At 41.8% G+C, this 22,842-nt stretch overlaps 1 protein-coding gene across 1 annotated transcript in view; it reads left to right on the plus strand.

Annotated features, from left to right (window-relative positions):
• The window catches only part of SNX4 (sorting nexin 4), a 64,167-nt gene extending 43,422 nt beyond the window's left edge, over positions 1-20,745 (plus strand). Inside the window, exons 9-14 of the mRNA XM_075556300.1 lie at positions 1,852-1,917; positions 10,858-10,947; positions 12,219-12,318; positions 14,733-14,878; positions 15,976-16,090; positions 19,587-20,745. Coding sequence (XP_075412415.1) covers positions 1,852-1,917; positions 10,858-10,947; positions 12,219-12,318; positions 14,733-14,878; positions 15,976-16,090; positions 19,587-19,634 — 565 coding nt within the window. The 3' untranslated portion in view covers positions 19,635-20,745. The remainder of the gene's footprint in view (positions 1-1,851; positions 1,918-10,857; positions 10,948-12,218; positions 12,319-14,732; positions 14,879-15,975; positions 16,091-19,586) is intronic.
• Positions 20,746-22,842: the final 2,097 nt, after the last annotated feature.

Consider the following 22,842-nt stretch of genomic DNA (forward strand, 5'->3'; position numbering starts at 1 on the left):
TGTGGATATAAAGGTGTAGGCATTTAAGTCCTGCCTTCCTTAAAATTTCACTTTTGTTTGAGATACAAAGGAATTAAATTGGGTTGGTTTGGCCTTCAGAGGCTCGCACATAAGATGCTCAGAGAACACATGAACAGAGAGTACTGGATGGAGGACCATGCTGAGTTCCAAGTGACAGGTACACAAAGGCAGAAATGTCTGGTAGGCATATCAATGTGGCTGTGACCCTTAGATAATAGCTCTGGAGATATATATATTTTTTATTGTAAACGGGAGCACTAAATTGTTAGCTGTGCTGTTACTATTTTGAGAGTGACGAGGAAAACGTTGTCAGGAAGTTTTATCTATTTTGTCATTTAATCATGATAATACTGTTACATATATGACTTATGTATTTGTTTTGCTTCTTTGAGAATATTTTAAAACCACGTGAGGGTTTTTTTTGTGGTTCTAGGACTATAAGCATATAAGCTGATATTTCAAGGACAGTTTATACAAGCTACAGTTAAAATAATACCACTTTAAGTTTTTTCTTTTAAGATGTGTTTCAACTGAAGATGTTTATTGTACATTTTTTAAATAGAAAAAAAGGGAAACACCCTGTGTGGCAGAAAAGTGGCTTTCAAAATTATAAGTTACTATTTGGAACAATGTATAGAAAGAATTATAGTGTTTTAGTAACACGGGAAAATTCTCAAAAAGGAAAAAAAACTTAGAAAATTGCATACCACCATAATTTCAGCTTTGTTAAGCAGATAAAAAAAAACTACTAGAAAAAGATACTTCAAATAATGCTATCTCAGGGATTTGGAAATTATAGATGTATTTTCTGGGTTTACTAAAATCAGTGAACATAACACCCATTAAAGGATCTTTTATGAGATCCGTGTCACATCAATGGCAACAAAATGATCTGAGGCTGTAGAAGCCTTTTCCATGCAGCATTGTAAATTATTTAAATTTTCATGTGTCCTCATTTGGAACCATGGGAGAACAGCAGGGCTTTCTCCTCCCGTAAAGATTTACAGACTTGGAAACTCCCCAAAGGCTCTGCCCTGCCTGTAAGGAGGCTCTGAGTCAGAATCAACTGAACGGCGGTGAGAGTGACCCCACACGAGGTGGATCGACAACACTGGTCTCAAGACTGTGAGGATGACCCAGTGTTTCCTGCTCTTGGTGTACACTGGGTGACTGCAGGGTGCCAACAGCAGTGCTGATGTCTGCGTAGCCATTTTTGCCTGAGCAGTTACAACAGTGGTGTATAGTCAGGTGTGTGAGCTTTCAATTACCCCCCTCCTCAGCTCTGTCCTCAGAGAGGCTGAGGAACAAGAAGGGGAGCAGGGCCCATATCCTTGTTTTCCAGAAGTTCCACCTTTTCAAGCTCTGCCTCTGGATGACCCCATGTGATTCAGAGAAGAACTGTGCCTTACAAGCTTTTCAAAGTGGCTGATTTGGGGAGTAGATCTCCATGGCTTTCTTCTGAGCCACTTCTGAGTGTACCTGAATCCCTGACCTTTCTGTTTGCAGCCAAGTTCGTTGTCCATTGTGCCATCTGGGGACTGCCCACAGGTGATTTAAGTACGTCCCAAGCTAAGAACGAAGTCTATAAACAGACACTGTTTAACTTGCACTTAGTAAATAGTAGTAAATATCAACACTTGACCTAACATTTTTCAAACTTCACATGGATTTAGTTAAGCTTCAGAGGAAAGCAGGATATATGAGAAAAATCTAAATATAGAAACTGACCATTGTTTAAAAATTGGTTAGAAGCAACTTGTGTCAAAGGTTCTATTAATGTTGCATATCTCCTAATTCATTATGTTGTGGGCTTTGTCTTTTTCTTCCTAGTGAGTGGAGTGCCATTGAAAAAGAAATGGGTGATGGATTACAGAGTGCTGGTCACCACATGGATGTGTAAGTACCTGGAGAACGTAATGTAAAGCCTGGGAGGAAGTTTGGAGTAAAATATTGGCAACTTTTTAATACTTGTAGCCCCCCCCAGCCTAAAAAAATTAGACAAATATTTGCACTCATTTGCAGTATAAATGCTCATTAAGCTAGGAGAAAGAGACTTTATTCAGTCTAAAACTTAGAGCTAGCATTGTATATATTTTATTGTATATAATTTTAAATTATAAGATTCAAATGTCAATATAGAAATTGTAGTTCTTACATACTAGCAAGAACACTTGGGAAATACAACTTTAAAAACAATATTTATAATAACATCGAAAGTATTCTTATAGATTAATGAAAGATAGAAAAGACATCTACTCTAAAAGTCAGATAAAACTGCTAAGAGAGGGAATCAATAGAGAGATCTGAAGGGCCAGCCCCAATCCCAACTACGTGGACCCTAGACACTATATCTTTTGATAGCCGGGCACAATCAGCTTTCTTCACATTTGCTTATGTACCTGCTTTATCTTCAGCGATCATGTAGGGAAGGTGAGCATCATGGAATGCCAGTTTAATAGAACAAAATGTTCTTGCATTGAGGGAGTACTTGAGTAGAGGTCCATTGTCTATCTGCTACCATAATACTAAATATGTAAATATATGTACATAGGTCTATTTCCTCATTGTCATATATAAGTATATTTACATATGTGCATGCCTGTATTTAGACCTCTGTAATGCCCTTTACCTCCTAGCTCTTTCCTCTATTTCCTTTTACTGTCCTATTGTCCCACTCTCATGTTCAACCTTCATTTGGGTTTCAGTAATTCCTCTTGGTTACACTGCCCTTGTTCAAGCCCTACCAGGCCTCCTACACCCACCTCACCATTGATTTTGGATCACTTGTTGTTCCCTTGTCCCTTGGTTTGTTAACACCCACTTCCTTTCCCCTGCCTTCCCCTGTCTCATGTCTCCCCAGAACTGCCGGTACCACTGTTTTCTCCTCTAGCTTGTTTATCCCAACTATGTCTATGTAGACATTCAGAGATAATAATATGCACAAAACAAGACAGCAAAACAAAGCAACAAAAGAAAACAGAACAATTGCAACAACAAAAAGCAACAACCACAAAAAGCAAAGCTTTATTTGAAAATAGAAATTGTTAGTCTGATTCTGTCTAAAGTGTGCATGGAAATACAGCAGACCAGAATAGTTCAAGCAAACTGGGAGCGGCTCAGGGGTGAAGGGCTGCCTCACTTTAAGCCTTTCTGTCTCTCTCTATCCGCATTTATATATATGTATCACTTTGTAATGCATGTATATATTATGCATACATTTACAGTTTTAAAGTGATAAAAAGGTGATGTTATACATACATACACATTTTAAAAAGTGGTGCATAGATCAGTGGCATAGAATAGAGTCAGGGAGTGGACCAATGCTTATATACCATATTCACATGCAAACTGTGTGCAGTCAACATTGGTTTGGCATGCCAACCATGTCTCCCCTCAGTCCCCTATCCACCGAGAGATAGTTTTGTAAGTGCACTGTCAGTTTTATCATGCAAATGCACAATATGTGCGTTACTTGTATAAAAAATAGGGCAGTTCATGTCCACAAATGGTTCTGGGTTATGTTTGTGTCTATACTGGAAAAGATAAAAGGAACCTCACCTTCTGGAAAACTGTTCAAGTTGGATCATATACCTAAGTGGAAAATTAGAATTACAGTTTTTAGTGGAAAACATAGAGACTGTTGTAACCTTGAAGTAAGCCAACATCTATTGCAGAGGACACAAAAATATAATAGGAAATCTAAAAGACAAAATGATAAATTGTTCGTTCTCAAATTTTAACACTTCTATTTATGAAAAGACACTTCTCAGATAACACTTCTAGACTGGGCACACACATTTCCAGTGCATACAGGGAGGCTTCAAAAAGTTCATGGAAACGTGGAATGGAAAGATAATGGAATTTTCCCACAAAAATTTTGAAACCCTCCCATTTATCTCACAACACTTACATCCATATAGAGAACCCCTACCACTGAATAGTAAAACGATTTTTTTAATCCAAATTAAAAGTTAGGCAAAAAGCAAACAAACTAAAGCAATCGCTTGAGAAGGCATACAAATGGCCAACGAGCAATGGAAAGGTACCCATCCGTCATGAAATCGAGACTTCCATACCAAGATCTGGTTTCACCGATGGCAGAGTAGCTATCGTGGAAATGACTTGAGCAGTAAATGTTGATGAAGATGTGGGATGTGGGTCAACTGAAGCGATCACCGTTACCCCACAGAGGAAGTGTAAGTGGATTAGCCACTGGGAAGAACTGGCAATTTCTTCTAAAGTCAACATACATCAGCATTCGACTCTGTGGTGTTTTTCCAAGAGAAATGAAAGTATATGGCCAAACACAGCTTTGTTGTGAAGACAACCAAAATGCCCATCAAAATGGATACATCAGCTGTTCATGTAACAGAACGCTTCTCAGCCAGACAGTGCAGTAGACACGGCAGCAAGGATGCATCCAGAAAACATGTTGAACAAAAAGAAACCAGAAGCAGAAGAACCCATTTTGTTCACCTCCACCCAGATGTTGTTTAGGAACCGACAGAGCTAATCCTTGGTGATCGCAATCTGAAGTGGGGCGGGGAGGGCTGTGACTGGAGAGGAGAGGAGGGGATTTCCTGGGGAGCCGATGTTTACTCTGCAGCTTGGCCGGGCTTGGGTAGTGCACAACACTAAGCATTATAATCAAGGACTGTGTGTGTCACTGGGAGTAATTCTTACCGCGGTAAATACTTTTAAAATGGAGGCTCAGTGAGCACTATTGAGTTCTATCAACACGTATTGAGTGCCTGCTTTTTTGTGTGCATAGGGACACACAAATAATAGCTCGCTAACTAATGACCACAAGTGCTCTCTGAAGTCTCCCTCTGGCTCCCTTTTTGGAAAATGAAGCAGAAGCTGGATCCATGTTTGATGCCAAACTGGAATTGTTTCCAGATGGGTCAAAGGAACAAAAAAAACCCCTAAAGCCATGAGTACTGGGGAGCGAAAAAGGTAAGTTTAAAAAGTGCAAAGGACCAGAAAATGATTGCCTGAGCGTGCCACAAACCCCGTAGGCCCTCAGAGGAAAGGGAACATTTCCTGTGGGGAGAAGCAGTCTCCAAGAGCTCTCTGTCTGACCAGCTGTCTGATGCAGGAATGAATCCCCTGGCCGTCTTCTGTGCCGTGTGAGCATCAGCCTGTCTCTGAGAGAGAATCTTTACTTTGGGGCAAGTCTGAGAAAGAAAAGGATTGGCTCAAAGCCACGTAGTTCAAACAGCAGTAAAGCAGGGGTCATAGTTCCTAGTGCAGTATGACTTTGTTTTTCTAGTTGGTGACTCAACTGTGAACACATCCTGGAGAAGGCTCTGGGACCACTTTTAAATAAATGGACGAGATACAGATAGAGTTTGAAAGATGCCAACTCCTGAGTGGGGCGGACAGCTCGGCTAAGCTTCCACAGTGATTGGCTAGCAGTCAGAGCTTAGTAAGCAGATTGAGTCATGTGCGGTACATCCGCGGTCCGCTCTCATGGCCTTTTTCCACCATGACTTTGCTAGCTCGCCCCCTCTTGTATTTCTTCAGACGGATGATCAGAAATTCCGTTAGCTATGTTCCAGCCGGGCACCATATGGTTTTGTATAATGTGAAAGCAGCAACTGCTATTGTGCTTTAAAATGCGCTCTTGCGGACAATACCTAAGTGTTGATTGTTTGGGCCCCAGCAGCAATACTGGGCTATTTATACTGGCTCTCATATGTCTCTGTTAACTTCTGGCTTTTAGCCTAGAAGGCTTCCAGCCTACACTTGGGGGCATTATCAAATCTACCGGTAATTACTGTTTTGTATTAGGCCCTGTTCAAACTAACTGGCTATTTTTTCAGGTGATTTGTGTAACCCTAGGAAGTCTCTCTGTATTCTGTTGACGTTGCATTTCAGTATTGGCAAGGATGTAGACTCATCCCATCCAGTGCATTAATTGGAATGTTAGATTATTCTCCAGACAGATCTGGAAATGCGCCATTTGTACCTGTCTACCCAAGTCTTAAGTGCCTGTTTGTCTGTGCTGTCTGTCTTCAAGCCACTGGCCCAGCCCTGCGGGGTCATTCTCTCTCTTTTCCTGAGCATTAACTCTTGCAGCATCTGAGATTTATGAGCCATTGGCAGTCCGGCGCTGTGGGTAAGGGTTGCTCTGCTCCCTGCTGGGTCGGCGACTCAACCCACCAACTATGCGTCGTTATGAATCAGAATCAGCTCCACGGCCGTGGGTTGGGTTTCTTTTTTGCCAACACTGATTCTCAAGATATTTATCAATGGTTAACCTACACATAGAAGAAGTTTTGCCCTCTAACAGATGTAAATTTGCAATGACAATATGTATTTGACGCCCTTTATAAATCCTTAAGTTTATTTATTTCACAACTTCAGTAAACTTTGTTTACGTGTCTATATGAAGCAGCCCTGGCAGCAGAAAACATGTATATGAATATGTATTTATGTGTGTATGTGTGTGTGTGTGTGTGTGTGTGTGTGTAGAGAGAGAGTGATTTATTTCCAAACCATTTTATTAGGAGCTAATCCAATCTATAGTTCAATCACATCAGGCAATACTGTACAATTGCTACCAAAATCAGTGTCAATACACTATGCTTCTCCTGGAACTTCTTGATTTCAGCTTCTCTTACGCACTATCCACCAGTTGTTGTTTCTATAGATTCATCGATCCGGGCTTTCATACACCAGAAAACAAAAAAAAAACACACATAGCAACAATTCAAGAAGGCCACCCACAATGACAAATTGCAACATAAACCCCCAGATGGAAAACACCACACACACAACATAAAAACCAGCTTAAGCCCAAAGTGTGTCAGAGGGGAGATGCGGTGATAAAAGGTTTTAGCCACTCAAGTCTGATTTAGATGTCTCACTGAGATGGCTTGAGAGGAAACTTATTTTCTTGTATTCCCATGCTAAGGAATCAGGGTGGCATTAAGAGAAGGCTGCCTGCTATGCCTGATCTACCCAAGCCCTCACAGAATTTACAGTGTGATCAGATGTAAGGCCAACACAGGAAGCATGGCTTTTATGAAATCTATGTTGAAAGCTGCTGATAAACGCTCAGAAGTACTCACCAAGGAGAGTTGTGTCACCTGCATATCACAGGTTAATAAGGATAGCATATTAATATGGAGTCATTTCAGTCATCTATTCTCCTAAGTGCCTTTCACTGGGACCGAGTCATAGCCACTTTAACTGCTAGCATACAACGAAAAAAGGACTTAGTTGGATTTAATGTGGAATCAGTCCACCGACCTCTAGAGAAGGCCAGGTGGCCTTAAGCATGTATGTCTACATAGCACTCCTGACATAGTTCAGTAGAGACTCAGAGGGAGAGCTACATACAGTTTCCAAGAACCAACTTATAACAAACAGATCCTAAGGCAATCTCTTTTTTTCTTAAAAAAATTTTTATTAATCATTTTACTGGGGGCTCTTACAGCTCTTATAGCAATCCATACATCAGTTGTATCAAGCATATTTGTACATATGTGGCCATCATCATTTTCTAAACATTAGTTTCTATTTGAGCCCTTGATATCAACTTCTCTTTTTTCTCCTTCCTCCCCAACCCTCCCACCCTTGTGAACCCTTCATAAATTATTGTGCTAGTTATATAATCTGTTGTCAATTTGAGTATTAAGAGTAAAGGGGCAGAGTTTAGTTTGTCAATCAGGTCGCAGCTTGATGACCGCATTTGGAGGTGCTCGCTGGAGCTCCTGTGATAGAGCCTGTGCCCTGGTAGCTGGAGAAGTCACGTGGAGACCCCTGCCAGTGCTTGAATGTTTACACCACCACTGGATCCACAAGACTGGTCTCTGATTTTCCTGCATTCGGCATCATTGCATGTGTTTTGTGAGTCTGAAGAGGGTTTTATAGATTGGTATCGGACATGTGGGCTAATGTCGGACTTGTGGACTTGATCTGGAGTAGACTGGGATGTTTTCCTGATGTACAATTACTCTTTATATAAAGGTCTTTCTTATACACACCTGAGTCTCCATGGATTTGTTTCTCTAGTCTACCCGGACTAACACAATTATAAATCATTATTATTTTCATATCAAACACTGTCCGCTGTCTCGCTCACCCATGTTTCTGTGTTCCTCCCCCTGGGTGGTGGTGGTGCTGGTGGTTAAACATCAGTCTTTGTGACTGATTCCCCCTTCCTCCCCTCCCCTCCTGTTATCACTACTCCCATTTCTGTTACCGAAGGGTTTATCTGACCTGGATTCCATGTGTTGTGAGCTCTTATCTGTCCCAGTGCACATGCTCCAGTCTAACCAGAACTGAAAGGCAAGACTGGGGTCATGATGGAGGTGGGTCGGTATGGAAGCCTCAAAGAACCAAAGGAATATTGTAATTTACCAGTGCTATACTGAGCCCTGGTTGACTCATCCCTTGTAACCCTTCTGAGAGGGGATGTCCTATTGTCTACAGATGGGTTTGGGGTCTCTGCTCTGAGGCTCCTGGTTTTCAACAATGTGTTTTTTTTTGTTTTGAGTATTCTGATGCCTGTCCCCGTTCCTGTCAACACATCATGGTCACACAGGCTGGTGTGCTTCTTCCATGTGGGCTTGTTGCTTCTCTGCTAAATGGCCGCTTGTTTATATTCATGCCATTAAGACCCCAGGCGCTCTATCTTTTGATAGCCGGCACCATCAGCTTTCTTCACCACATTTGATTATGCACCCATTTGTCTTCAGCAATTGTGTAGGGAAGGTGAGTATCACAGAATGCTAAGGCAATCATTTTTAAAAATAAAAAAAGACAATTGTCGCATTCAATTAATGTAATTGAGTTGCCTCTTAATAACTTGCCTATTTAGTTTGTTTAATTTCCAAGTTTGTTTTGGTATTACATTTGTGGAAGACTGCTAATCACAAGAATACTGTGTTTTTTAAAAGGAAATAGAGGAAAGAACTAGGAGGCAAAGGACATTTATAGAGGTCTAAACATACGCATGTACATATGTAAATATATCATGATAGGGAAATAGATCTATGACTATTTATATGTTAAGTATCAAGGTAGCAGGCAGATATTTGGCCTCTACTCAAGTACTCCCTCAGTGCAAGAACACTTTGTTCTAATAACTTGGCATTCTTTGATGCTCACCTTCCCAACATGATCACTGAAGACAAAATGGGTGAATAAGCAAATGTGGTGAAGAAAGATGATGTTGCCCAGCTATCAAAAGATATAGCATCAGGGGTCTTAAAGGCTTGAAGTTAAACAAGTGGCCAAGTAGCTCAGAAGCAACAAAGCCCACATGGAAGAAGCACACCAGCCTGTGTGATCATGAGGTGTCAATGGGATCAGGTATCAGGCATCAAAGACTCAGAACAAAAAAATCATATCAATGTGAATGAGGGGGAGGGCGGAGTGGAGACTCAAAGCTTATCTGTAGACAATTGGAAATCCCCTCACAGAAAGGTCACAAGGAAGAGACAAGCCAGTCAGGGTGCAGGCTAGCACTGAAGAAACATAAAATTTTCCTCTAGTTCTTTAATGCTTCTTCCCCCCACGACCCCACTATCATGACCCCAATTCTACCTTACAAATCCAGCTAGATCAGAGCATGAACACTGGTACGGACAAGAGCTCTCAACAGGGACTCCAGGTCAGATAACCCTCAGGACCAATCATGAGAGTAGCTATACCAGGAGGTGAAGGTGGGGGGAGAAAGGGGGAGCTGATCGTAATGATTGACATATAACCCCCTCCCAGGGGTGGCAAGCAACAGAAAAGTGGGTGAAAGGAGACAGCGGTTGGTGTAAGACATGAAAAAAAATTATAAATTATCAAGGGTTCATGAGGGAGGGAGGATGGGGGAGAGGGAAAAATGAGCTGATATCAATGGCTCAAGTAGAAAGAAAATGTTTTGAGAATGATGATGGCGACATATGTACAAATGTGCTTGATATAATGGATAGATTAATGGATTGTGATAAGAGCTTAAGAGCCCCCAATAAAATGAATTTTTAAATAGTGTACTTTTATATTTGTACATATTTAGTTACAATTAAAATATACCAAGAAAGGAAAAAATTAAGGCCAGTTCAGAAGTAGAGTGGAGAGTAAGAAGTAGTCAAACAATCTGAGGAAACTTCCCCGCGGTGTTAAGATAGGTGCTGGGTGTGACTGCAGCAGGCAGCCTGGGGAGCACAGAGGGAGCCGTTAGGGTTAGCACAAAGGAGGTTCTCCTGAGTCATCCGCAGGTGACTAAGGATGGCACATTAGTCTCAAGTCATTTCATTCATATATTCTCTACTTGGCCTACTTTTCTGCTTATAGCTTTTTGGTTTTTCTATGAATCTTTGCTATCAGGAATAGTTGTGCACCAGTTACATTCTTCTGTTAGGCGTCTGTTCTTTCCATAGATTTTGTTGCCCTTTTTTAATATCTTTGAAAAAAAACAAAACCAAAAATAAATGTTACAGCCTCACAGTGCTTTCTTCAGCTGTCTGTGAAGAGGCCTGATTTTGTTTGTTTTTTCATTTCCAAGCAATTTCTAAAACTTTTTTTAAAGCTGTAAAAATTGGTTTTATTTATTTAGTTTTAGAGACAAAGAATATAATGGTTTTAGTCTACATCCCAGTATAATACTTTGACCTAACACGTCCATTTTCTTCCCCCCCACCCCCCACCAAGGATGACTAGAATGATTTGATAAAATTGACTACAGTGTTCCTGGCGGTTGAGCTTTGCTGTAAATCTTTCTGTGCACTTTTCCCAGTGGGTCACTCACTGTCGGAGCCATACTTTGGGTGGCGCTTTAATACTGCATGTGCCGGGAAAGTCGCACCAGTTACGCAATGCTTTCTTAACCAGGTATGCTGCTTCGATTGACGACATTCTGGAAGATGAGGAACATTATGCAGATCAGCTAAAAGAGTATCTTTTTTATGCGGAAGCACTGCGGTAAGTATGAGCCAAGTTCCTGATCCTGCTCTGAGGCTGCTCTCCATGCTCAGGCTTCTGGGAAATACCTTTTCCTTTGGAGGGAGCCCCTCTCTCGGGGAGGTGGTCCAGGGGCTCTCTCTGTATTGCTCTGGTGAGTGTGTTAGGCAGGCGTGGGAATTTACGAAGAGTGCTGCCCTTTGAAAGGTTACATGGAGAGACCTGCGTCCCTCAGCCGGCACCTCTGTCTCTGCTTTTTCCCTTTTCCCTGGACAGTGTGAAGCCTCGAAGCACATACAGACAGACTGTGTGTCGTCCCCTCTGTCGCAAGGCTTTATGTTGCAATTCCATTCTGCAATTGCTTTATACATCTTACCTTCTCGATAAGATTGTAGTCTTATTCAATGTCGGGGACTTTGCCTTCCATTTTCTGCCTAGCTCCTACAGAGCCCAACATAATTCTATTTGTTGAAGGAAAAGTTAGTGCATTTTTTTCCTGCCTAAAATTTTACAAACGACCTGTTTCCTTGGGAGATATTGCTTCTCAAGGGTTCTACCTATTCTTAGTCAGTGTTCCTAGCACTTTGGAAAGTGCTGTAAGAATTCTGTTAGGAAACCGGAGGAAGTGTTCCTTTAGCTCCTCAGCCCTGATGTAAAACATCTGGACAAACTGCTGGCCTTTCTCCCTTGAGCGCTGAGTAGCAAGAAGCTTTGCCAAGGTATTTCCAAAGTCACCAAGCAAAGGAGAGTTGCTCTTCACTGTGGAATTTTGTGCAGCTCTTGAACAACATTTTAAAAGTATTGCGTGTTGATAATGGTATATAATTAAGTGAGACTCCGGGTGTGTGGACATGTGTCTATGGACATGCCTAAAATCTGGACGGATACACCATCTGTAACTAAGACTATGTTTAGAAAGTGGGATTAGGCGAGAGAAAGCACTCTGAAGTGTGTGTGTGTGTGTGTGTGTGTGTGTGTGTATTCCTGAATTAGAATATTGTTTTACAGTGAGCATCAATGACATAATAAAAATGAATAGACATTTCCAAGTAACGGAAAAGAGTTTGGGACCTTAGTCCTCAACAAATACTTAGCACTGAGATTACAGCATTAGTTCCTGTGAGATACGTTTATTTTACATATGTGATAATGTCATATATTTAATGTTACAGATATCTAGAAAACAGTGTTTTTATTTAAAGTGTAAAGTGGATGGTCTCCTCTCCCCCTTTCAAATATATTTTTAAAGAGAAGCTAACTCCTTAAATGACAGTGCATCTTCCCATCCCCAGGGCTGTGTGCAGGAAGCATGAACTCATGCAGTACGACTTGGAGATGGCTGCTCAGGACTTGGCTTCCAAGAAGCAGCAATGTGAGGAGCTGGCTACTGGGGTGAGTGGTTTTCCATCTGGTCCCCAGGTCTCTGGTATTATTACAGCAACCTTTCATGGGGAATGAGCTGCAGCTGGATTGCCTACAGCTTTTAAAGGGAAAGGATTTGTGAGTGGGTTGTGACCCTGGCACCACAGCCGTAGACTACCCAGGCAAGTCCCGGGTTACACCATGAATTCTGGGGACTCTTGGCCCGCTCATGTTCCGGACATCTATTTACCCTCGTTTTGAAACCATTGAACCTACCTCCACTCACAAACTGTGCTTCACCACAGCCCAGCACCTGCTGCCTGTGCAGCTTTTCAGTCGTCGAAAAGGTGTCCAGACTTTCCTGCACTAAAGTAAGACTAACTGAGAACCCAGTGTACCTGCTCCAACTCACAGATACACTGAAAGAGCTGGCTCCCTCCGACCATAAGCTGGGAACAGCCTGTAGGAGCTGCGCTTCTCAACCTTCCTCATACAGTTCCTCATGTTGTGGTGACCCCCCAACCATGAAATTATTTTCGTTGCTACTTCATAACTGTCATTTTGCTACTATTAGGAATCGGGCAACCCCTGTGAAAGAGTCGTTCGACTCCCAAAAGGGTCGTGACCCACAGGTCGAGACCCGCTGCTGTATTGTAAGAAATGTTGCCAGCATTGCTTGGCGTCATGAATCCCATGTGATTTCCGTCTCAGTCCAAGTTGTTCGTTGGGATTGCAATAATGCAATTGGGCTTAACTGACCAGGAGCTTTAGAGGAGGCAACGTTTACTTTGACAAACCTTTGCCAGCTAGACCTGTGCACCTTCCTACCGAGCTTTTTTGGTGTGCTGGCTTTTGTAATGCTGATTTACAGGGAGCCCATGGGAAGAAAAGGCCACTAAATCCCCCTGTGTGTGATTTAGATCTTCTTATAATCAGTCTTGTGTTGTCCAGCTCTTCCTTTGGGAAAAATTTGCTGTCCTAGTGAGCACACCTCCGACGTAAGAAAGCAGTGCCAGTGCAGCACGTGTTCACCCGGCACTTTGGGATTAAAGAGTGCCTTCGGGCGGAGCCTCGTGGGACAACTCAGTCAATTGGCCTAACAGCTCACCATGTTCAGCTGGGCATTTAAAAACTTGTGAGCGACTGTCTAAGGCACCACTGCTGATTTCTGCTTATCTGGAGCAATAAAGAGATAAGGAACCAGAGCCCCAGAGAGAAAACACCAGCTGCTCCACAGGAGTGATCACTGCCCCCGGCCCCCCGCTTTCTTTTAACATTGAGACCAAAAGAACTAGAGTGTCCAGCAACCACTGCCCACCTCTGCAGCCAGGGACACAATAGCAGGAAGGTCTGTGGATAGAATGGAAGAGCAATGTAGGATAAAATTCACACCCCTCCAAAAGGGCAGACCTACTGGACTGATAGAACAGTGGAACCCCCAGAAACTATCACCCTAAGATTCCCTTCCAGCTGGGGCTTGACGGTACTCCTGGAGGTTGCCTTTCAGTCAAATAAGAAATTGGCTTATAAACAATGTCATCTTTGGGTGATATGCTCTCTTAAACAATCAACTGTATGAGACCAAACAGTTAATAATTAGTTACCCAAGAACAAAGATGAGAAACCAAGGAAGTGGGAGGGGGACGATGCCTGATGAATGGGAACAGAACCCACAGAATGGAAGGAACCTGGTTTGGTCCACAGACACTGCTGTGGAGGTGAAAAAGGGAGTTACTGTTATACTTAAGGAGTGGGTACTAAGTTATTGGGGGACAAGGTTTTGGAAATGACTAGTGGTAATGGTTGCAGAGCATGGTGCATAATTAATATCATCACTGAGTCATACAGTAATAATAGATGAAATGGAAAGTGTATATTTGGTCACAAGAAATTTTAAGTGCTGTCATTCAGAAAGTGCTTGCGTAGGTTACCCACTGGCTCTGCCTGTGAAAACTCTTAGCTATATCTCCACACAGACCTGTGACCATGAAACATGTCTAAATTGGTTCCTAACTAATTCTAAAACTTAACCTTCCCAGGCATATTTCAGGAGCCTTGTTCTCTACTCCTACATGTGAAGAGAAAAAAAGTATTTTCCCCAACGAACTCCCGCGAGGGGGGAAATGTTGAAGTAATGGTAATACGTGCTCAAGTTTCACTGCCCCTTTGTACACGTGGTTAATATACTTCCGAGTTTTGGTTAATTGCCATAGTTGCTTGTTGTATTGATATATATATATATATATATATATATATAGGATTGAACAAATAGCGTCACCATTATAAAAGAGTAAGAAGGTCACGTAGAATTGTCTCCCCTTTCAACTCTGCCCCCCTGCTTCATTTTTAGCAATCGTATTAGGAGTCCCTTGCTTAAAGGCTTTTGGTACTCTGCCTTCATGAACGAAGGAGGAGATGTCAAGTGTTGTCTGTTTCCGTTTTAGACTGTGAGAACATTCTCGTTGAAGGGAATGACTACCAAGCTCTTTGGTCAAGAAACTCCAGAGCAAAGAGAAGCCAGAATAAAGGTGCTAGAAGAACAGATAAGTGAAGGAGAACAACAGCTGAAGTCAAAAAATTTGGAAGGCAGGTAAAAATAGCAAGCAGTTTAACAGAATTGGACCTACAGGCCACATGGTGGCTGTTTTTGTTTTTGATTTTTTTATAATCTCCAGCTTCATTGGCATCCCTGCATCTAACCTGCCTTCTAAAATATGCGGATTGTATTCCGAACAGAGGTCCCTAAATCATGAACAAGTTGTTTTAGGGCAGGAAGAGTTTCTGCTCCGTGATAACATTTTCCTGTACTTTGCATGATTTCTCTCCGTTGCACATTTCATCTGCCCTGTTTCCTTGCTCATTAAACAAGCCTGGTCATTCTTGAGGGCCAGCTCATGAGCCCTCTGAGCTTGTCAGGCTTCCCTGGTGCTCAGTCCACGAGGAGGTCGGTAGTTAATTGTGCTTTGTGACAGTCTCCCTCGCTGGATTAGGAGCTCTTCAAAGGCAGGCCATGTCCTTTTCATCGTTTTTTTTTTAGCCCAACCCCTTTCATCGGGCCGGCTTCAGCAAATGGTTCTAGAAACTTAAGCCTCAAAGATCTGATGTCACTGGCTTGGTTCACTATGTGTTGTTTTCCACTGTCAGTTGGTGAACAGACCAAGTGTGTATTGTTAGTATTTGAGCCGGTTTTGTTCATTTTCAGAAATACTGGCACGCAATCAATCAGTAAAATTTTATAGAGGTGCAAAAATAAATGCTTGTCAGAATTTTTAAAACTCTAGTTGCCATTTAAAATAGGTCCATGGTGATTGTGATGCATCATCCATATTGTTGGAAGGTTAGATGCTTCCTGCGGCCCCACGAAGGCACTTGAGGCGGCATCTGTAGGGTTTGCGAGCTGCTTCAAGGAGCAACCAACAGCTGCCTTCGAGGAATAATTTAAATGTAGCATCCTTGCAGCAGAAATCAAAATTACCAACCTATAGTAGACGGTCTCTTTTCCACGCTCTGATTCTGAGGAAGAGGGAAAAAGAACTATCTTGCGTAAGCAGGAGGCTTTGTTTCTTTGGCATTAGGTTAATCATTGGGTTTAAGCGTGTACAGTCTTGCAAACTCCTAGGAGCTGTTCTGTCCTGTCCTATTGGGTCTCGTTTAAATACGGATAATAATGACTATCTCTTATTTCAGAGAATTTGTGAAGAATGCTTGGGCCGATATTGAGCGCTTCAAAGAACAAAAGAACCATGATCTGAAGGAGGCCCTCATCAGCTATGCGGTCATGCAGATCAGCATGTGCAAAAAGGTCAGTGAAAGCGCTCAGAAGTGCTGGCAGATTGCTCTGAACCCAGATTCTCATATTTGGACAAAGGACCCCGTCAGCTTCATCTTTAAAGCCCATCCTTCTCCCCTTCTTGAATGTAAACCAATTTCTCTACTTAATTTAAATGTTACAACTAGAATGTCAGTTACGGAGTCTCTACTCATCTCAGTTTCCAAGTGTGTGTGCTCCATTGATAACCTGTTTTTGAAAATACATAACAACAATATTACCTTGGACAGGACAGTAACACAGCATTTCTAATACTGGCATCAACTTGATTCCAACTCATAGCGAACCTACAGAACTAACTGCCTTTGTGGGTTTTGGAGACAGTAACTCTTCACAGGAGTAGAACATTTCATCTCCCCCATGGAGCTGCTGATGGTTTTGAATTGCTGACCTGACAGGTAGGCGCCCCAGCTCATAACCTCCGACACCCACCAGTGTAGTGTACCTGTGTTTCTAATAGTGACAGGTGTGCTTGGGAAGGAGCACAGCACGATTTTCTTTCCCTATTGGATTTTTCTTTCTTTTTAAAAAAATTTAATCATTTTTACTGGGGGCTCGTACAACTCTTATCACAATCCATACATACATCTATTGTGACAAGCACATTTGTACATTTGTTGCCCTCATCATTTTCAAAATAGTTGCTTTCTACTTGAGCCCTTGGCATCAGCTCCTCACTTTTGCCCTTCCCTCCCCACCACCCCTTCCTCATGAACCCTTGCTAATTTATGAATTATTATTATTTTGTCATGTCTTACACTGTCCCAAGTCTCCCTTCACCCACTTTTCTGTTGTACACCCCGCAGGGAGGAGGTTATATCGGTTCACATTTTCTACCCCACCTTCCCTCTACCCTCCCGGTATTGCCACTCTCACCACTGGTCCTGAAGGGATCGTATAATCACTATTTTGGGATGCGTGTTAGGATATGGTTCGTTGCTATGGTAAATCTTTCACATAGTTAATACTCAAAATGAGAAATGTGAAACTTGAAGGTTATGTTTCCCAAAATAAGTGCTTTGACTATGGCCGAAATCTTTTTAAAGTGCGTTTTAAGTAAGAAAACAGGCTGTGTCTGTGTTGGCCTCTTTTTCATAGCCCAGACTCTGTCTGCCTGTGTGATTCCAGGTGGCCCCAGGGCTGTGCATTTGTTTAGCACTTCACAGTTTTTCAAGCAACCAAACACACATTTCCTCATAAATTTCATAGTAAGAATTCCTCTACTTATGAAGACTACTTAAGGGGAAAAACACATTCGTGTAAACTCATACATACCTTTTGTACCTGACTCTCGCCAACACTCTGTTCAGGTGCAGCCATCCCTTTCCCAAACCTCTTCACTGGCAGCTCCACCCTTAACAGCACAGAACAACGCTGTTTTGAGAACCCAAGGCCGCTCCCTCCCTGGCTACAGCTTCTCTCGGTGTAGGTACACTTAAGTCCAAGCCTAAGATCATTCATTTTGAGGTTTCTTTCGGGCCACTTAGGCCAGAACCACACGTGCTGCCACCAAGTCCCTACTAACCCCCAGTGGCCTATGGAACAGCACCTTTACTGAAAAGAGAGGTTAAAGTCCTGCCAGGTAAATCTGGAAATTCAAAAGGCTCGGGGTTTGTGTGTCTCTGGCTGTCTCCTGTGGACTCCCCACTTCTTGCCTGCTGCTGGGGTGCCTTGCAGTCAGACCCACTGTGTTTCACTGCGGCTGGTCGGAGAGCTCAGGTGACAAAGGCTGCGGAATGGTGGGGTGCCCATCAGAGACTCATTAGTGAGCTCTTTGTGGGCTCCCGCCACCTCCTTGTGCAAAGTAAAGTGTGGGACTTTCCTACTGACTCCCCAAAGCCTGTTGTTCGGGATGGGGTGGGTGAAGGCATTTGAAACGCAGTCTCGCAGTCCTGTAGGCACCCCTGACTGGACTGATGGTTCTCTTTTCAAATCTGCAGTGCTCTGTGCTGTAGAAACCTGAAATCAAGTGTCGGGAGCCCAGATTAGTTTTTCCAAGATAAATGCTTTCTCTATTGCTTGGTGTATTAACTTTCAGAATAGCTCATGCTTTGTTTTAACACCAGCTATTCAAGGTCTTAGCTGAATATTCATGACTAATTGACAGCAATAAAGCAAAAATATGTCATCAAAGTATTGGTGGTGGCATTTAAAAAGCAAATGGACATCATTATTTGGGGTTTTTTGGGGGGATGAATGTCAACCTTTTTGAAAGTGAATTGTCTAATTTGTTGAATCCAGCCGCTTAGTTTCTCCTGATGCTTGGAGAAAATAATTGGTTTTTACACTTCTGTATCTCTATGGATTAAAAAAATAATTACTGTTTTTAAAGTAACACACATGCTACTATTATGTTATTGCAAACATTTCAGATAATTCAGAAGTATACATTAAGGAAAACGCCCCACCTCCTCCCCCAAATCCCTTTTGACAGTTCATCACTGTCACAACTTTATGTGTATCCGCCCAGGCTTTTTTGGAGTGTACACATTTACATTTAGACATTAACTACACGTTTTCTTCCCCACACAAACAGGATGGCATTGTATGTACTCCTGTGTCGTATGTTTCTTCATGGGCATCTCACCGTGGCGGCATGGCTTCTGTCGGATTCTGGCAGCAGGCTAAATAAACTCCATTAGAAACCGCTTTCCAGCCGCTCTGAGACGTTTTCAGGGATGTTTGTTTTCTCTTTCTTCTGACAGCAAGTGGAAAGTACTAAGGCTTCTCAAATTGGTTCCTACTCTCTGTGGCAGGAGTCCTCAAACTATGGCCACATGCGGCCCGCCGAGGACATTTATCTGGCCCGCCGGGTGTTTTTGCCCCGTCAAAATAAGATATGTGCAGTGTGCATAGGAATTTGTTCATCGTTTGTTTTTTTTTTTTAACTATAGGCCAGCCTTCCAACGGGTCTGATTGACAGTGAACTGACCCCCTCTTTAAAAGGTTTGAGGACCCCTGGTCTATGGGCTCAGTAAATATTGACCCACTTTGGTGCTTGAGTATTGAAGTTCTTCTACAGATGTGCAGTCCTTAGAGAACGTGTGTCTTGTTTACTGAAAGCAAGACCAGAAGAACCCTTTTTGTACCACCTTCTTCAGTTTGACTGTTGAATCTTAACACGTGGGTTTTTGTCAGGCATGTCAGGCCATCTGTAGCTTTTGGCCAAAGAGCCACTGAGAGAAGGATGTTATAATTTATTGCATAATTATTGTTTATTAAAAAATTTTTGTTACTAGTTTCATATTCTATTAACTCATTTATAATTAACTATTAGACTTAGAAACTGGTTTGTTTTGTTACTTAGAGAAACCCCCAGAAAATGTATGTGGTTTACAAATAGAAACCATCCACTGGGCGTCTTGCTAATTCTTTCAAAACGCCAGGCCGCACGCGTCAGGAAGCTGCTGGGTATGTGGGTTTTCAGCGTCCTTCCAGGGTCCCATTTTAAAGTTCCTTTTGTTTTTAGGGAATTCAAGTTTGGACCAATGCGAAGGAGTGCTTTAGCAAGATGTAAACCTGTGGAATGCATTTCTCTTCAATCAAAGTGCCCCAAAGCAGAAGCACAAGTCAGTAAAAGGAGTTTAAGTTGCTACCCAAAGTACACACAAACATACTATAAGTTGAGTACATTCAACTGTCTTTGACTGATTGTAGTTGTGTGAACATAGCACACACATAAAAAACATGTATTGTAATAAGCATTAAATATTGCAATTGAGGTTTGGGGGACTGGTGCTGATTCCAAAAAGTTAATTTGATAATAAACACCCACAGATTGTCTGTCAGGCTTCTGAACCAAGGACTGAATGCCAGGATGCTCACTAGTTTTGAGCTGTTCATTTCAATGCCAACCGTCTTGGATCTGCGATGCAGGGACATTGCTCCTAAGACCTAATTCCTTATCTTTTCTTGGATAAGATTCACCTATCTGTTATAAGAGGTTATTTTTCTTGCCTTATAGTTGAGCCGTTCGGCTTGACAGAGATCAGCTGAAACTTAATATGAAATTTAAGATTTTCTCCCATATTCGTTGAAGCCCCCTGTAACATTTGCAGACACTAGAAAATGCCTTCAATTTGTGTGTTACCAGAATTTTGATACTGGCCAAAAATTTTATACTGCCAACAAAGACGACTTCTCAGCTCTCTACTGGAATACATTGTTGTGATCTAGAAACAACTATATAGAAGGTTTTAATTGATTGTCTCACATATGAAAATTAAATTCTTCTCAAATACTTGTTACCCTCAGTGATGAGGCTGAATGTACTCTGCTTGGCTCTGTGCACGTGGCACTCCAGGGTACGAGATGTGTGTGGTCAGCAATGTGTCTGTCTCTCTGTCCCCATCATTCACACCTCCTTTCTAGTGCCTGGCTGTGGTCTGTGTAAAGATAAATTATATTGTATGTGTGTGTACACGTGTGCGTGTGTGTTTGTGGTATATGTTCCAAAGCCAAGCATCCTTATTTTGCGAGCTTTGCAGAATCCTAAATGTATACTCATTGTTTCTAATTATGTAAAAAAAAAAAAACCAGTTTAGCATATGACTTTTTTACATGTTTAAAATGTTGCTGGATTTTGTGCTGTTTGCCAAACTTATACAATAAACAAATGAAGGACTGTGCTGGTTTTCAGGTGATCTTTCTTTTAATGGTCCATTCATATCAGTGTCTGATGTCCTGTGAGAGTAACATTTGCCACGTTACCTATCTTTAATGAAATCCAAGGATACAAATCCGTGTGTGTAGTTGAAAGTATTTAATTGTATTGTTTTACACAGACATGCTTTGCACAGGAAAGCTGCTAACGTGAGGTGGGCTGTTCAAACTGTTCACTAGGGTCCTAACGAATGCAACATAGAGGGAAGAGGACAGATGACCCCTCCGGACCACTGCTGAGAGCGGCTATACCGGGAGGGTGGAGGGGGGAGGTGGAGGGGGGAACCAATTACAACGATCTCTATATAACCTCCTCCCTGGGGGACGGACAACAGAAAAGTGGGTGAAGGGAGACGTCGGACAGTGTAAGACATGACAAAATAATTTATAAATTATCAAGGGTTCTTGAGGGAGGGGGGGCGGGGAGGGAGGGGAAAATGAGGAGCTGATGCCAAGGGCTCAAGTAGAAAGGAAATGTTTTGAGAATGATGATGGCCACAAATGTGCTTGACACAATGGATGGATGTATGGATTGTGATAAGAGTTGTACGAGCCCCCAATAAAATGATTTTAAAAGAAAAATAGATGGAAGAAAAAGTCATCCATATGGAGGCACATTTATTCCATTGAAGGATGTCATCTTACAACTGTTGAAATGGAATTTCTTTCCACTTGGCATCTTAACATAAAAAGACCTTTCCTCCCCACACTAACTGCACTAAATGTGAAATATATTAGGTGCTCTTTTTACTAGATTATTTCATTTGAGAAGGCATTGTTACCAATGTTGTAAAGTAAGCTTCGTTTTTTTATCAAATATACACTTGGTTATTTATTGTCATCAAATATACACTTGGTTATATGTGTCTTTAGCTAGGAAGATTTTGACTTGGGCAGATTTTGAAAATTGGATGCCAGAAGGTGTCATTAAACCACTTAGGATGAAAATTTAGGAATATACATTTATTCTCTAATTTTTAAATTAAAAAATGTTTACCTGGTAGTACAGTCACGCCTTTAAGAAAAGCTCTTAAAGAGTAAGTTTACAGAAAATAATGTATCTGCAGAAACATTTTTCGATATATCAAAAGGGCTAAGTGATGGGTCAAAGATAAATGTAAAAAAATAATATGGTGAAGAAAAATGACCCAATGTAAATATTTAGAGGAAGATTTCATCCTGGGAATGTCGTAGTGATGCAATTGGTAGAGCATCTGCAGTTAAATAGGGCAGTGAAAGCATTCATATTAGCTGAGAGCATTTTTAAACCTTCACATAAACCCCAAAGCTTGAGTGTGGATGGATGAGTCACGGATAATTGCAACAGTGCCTTCAAAACAGGAACTGAGGGGTCTTAACATTCAAGCATCTTTAGCATAAACAGAGACACCCGGTTTTGAATAAAATGACCAGGAGTACTAAGCTTTTTATATCTTTGTAATCTTTCTTTAGATTCATATATGTACTCAACTTCCTGGGTAATAAGTATTCCCGATTCTCCTAACAAGCTATCTGTTTAAAAAAAAGTATGAGAGATTTCTTTCAATATTGAGTGTCCAGAGAAGATAAATCTTCTCACAATAATAAAAGACCAAATTGGTAGAGTTGGCCAAATAATTAACTTCCTGTGTTATCCAGCTTTACATAAAGTATATCTGAACACAAGGGTAGTTTTCCCTTTAAGGAGCAAAGTGTAAACCAGAAAAATCCACAGTAAAAAGAAGAAACAATAAATGTACAGCAAAAGTCAACAATACGAGGATGGATGGATCCCTTCAGGATCTGTGGTGAGAGTGGCGGTACCAGGAGGATGGCAGTACCAGGAGGGTGGCGTGAAAGGGAACTGGTTACAAGGATCTGCATGTGACCTCCTCCCTGGGGGATGGACAACGGAAGGGTGGGTGAGGGGAGACATGACAGTGTAAGACATAACAACATAATTTATAAATTATCAAGGGTTCATGAGGGAGGCGGTAGTGGGGAGGGAAGGGAAAAAGTTAGCTGGTGCCGGGGCCTTAAGTGGAGAGCAAATGTTTTGGGAATGATGAGGGCAATGAGTATAC

This window comes from Tenrec ecaudatus, chromosome 8, assembly GCF_050624435.1.
Source record: "Tenrec ecaudatus isolate mTenEca1 chromosome 8, mTenEca1.hap1, whole genome shotgun sequence".
Taxonomy (NCBI): Eukaryota; Metazoa; Chordata; class Mammalia; order Afrosoricida; family Tenrecidae; genus Tenrec; species Tenrec ecaudatus.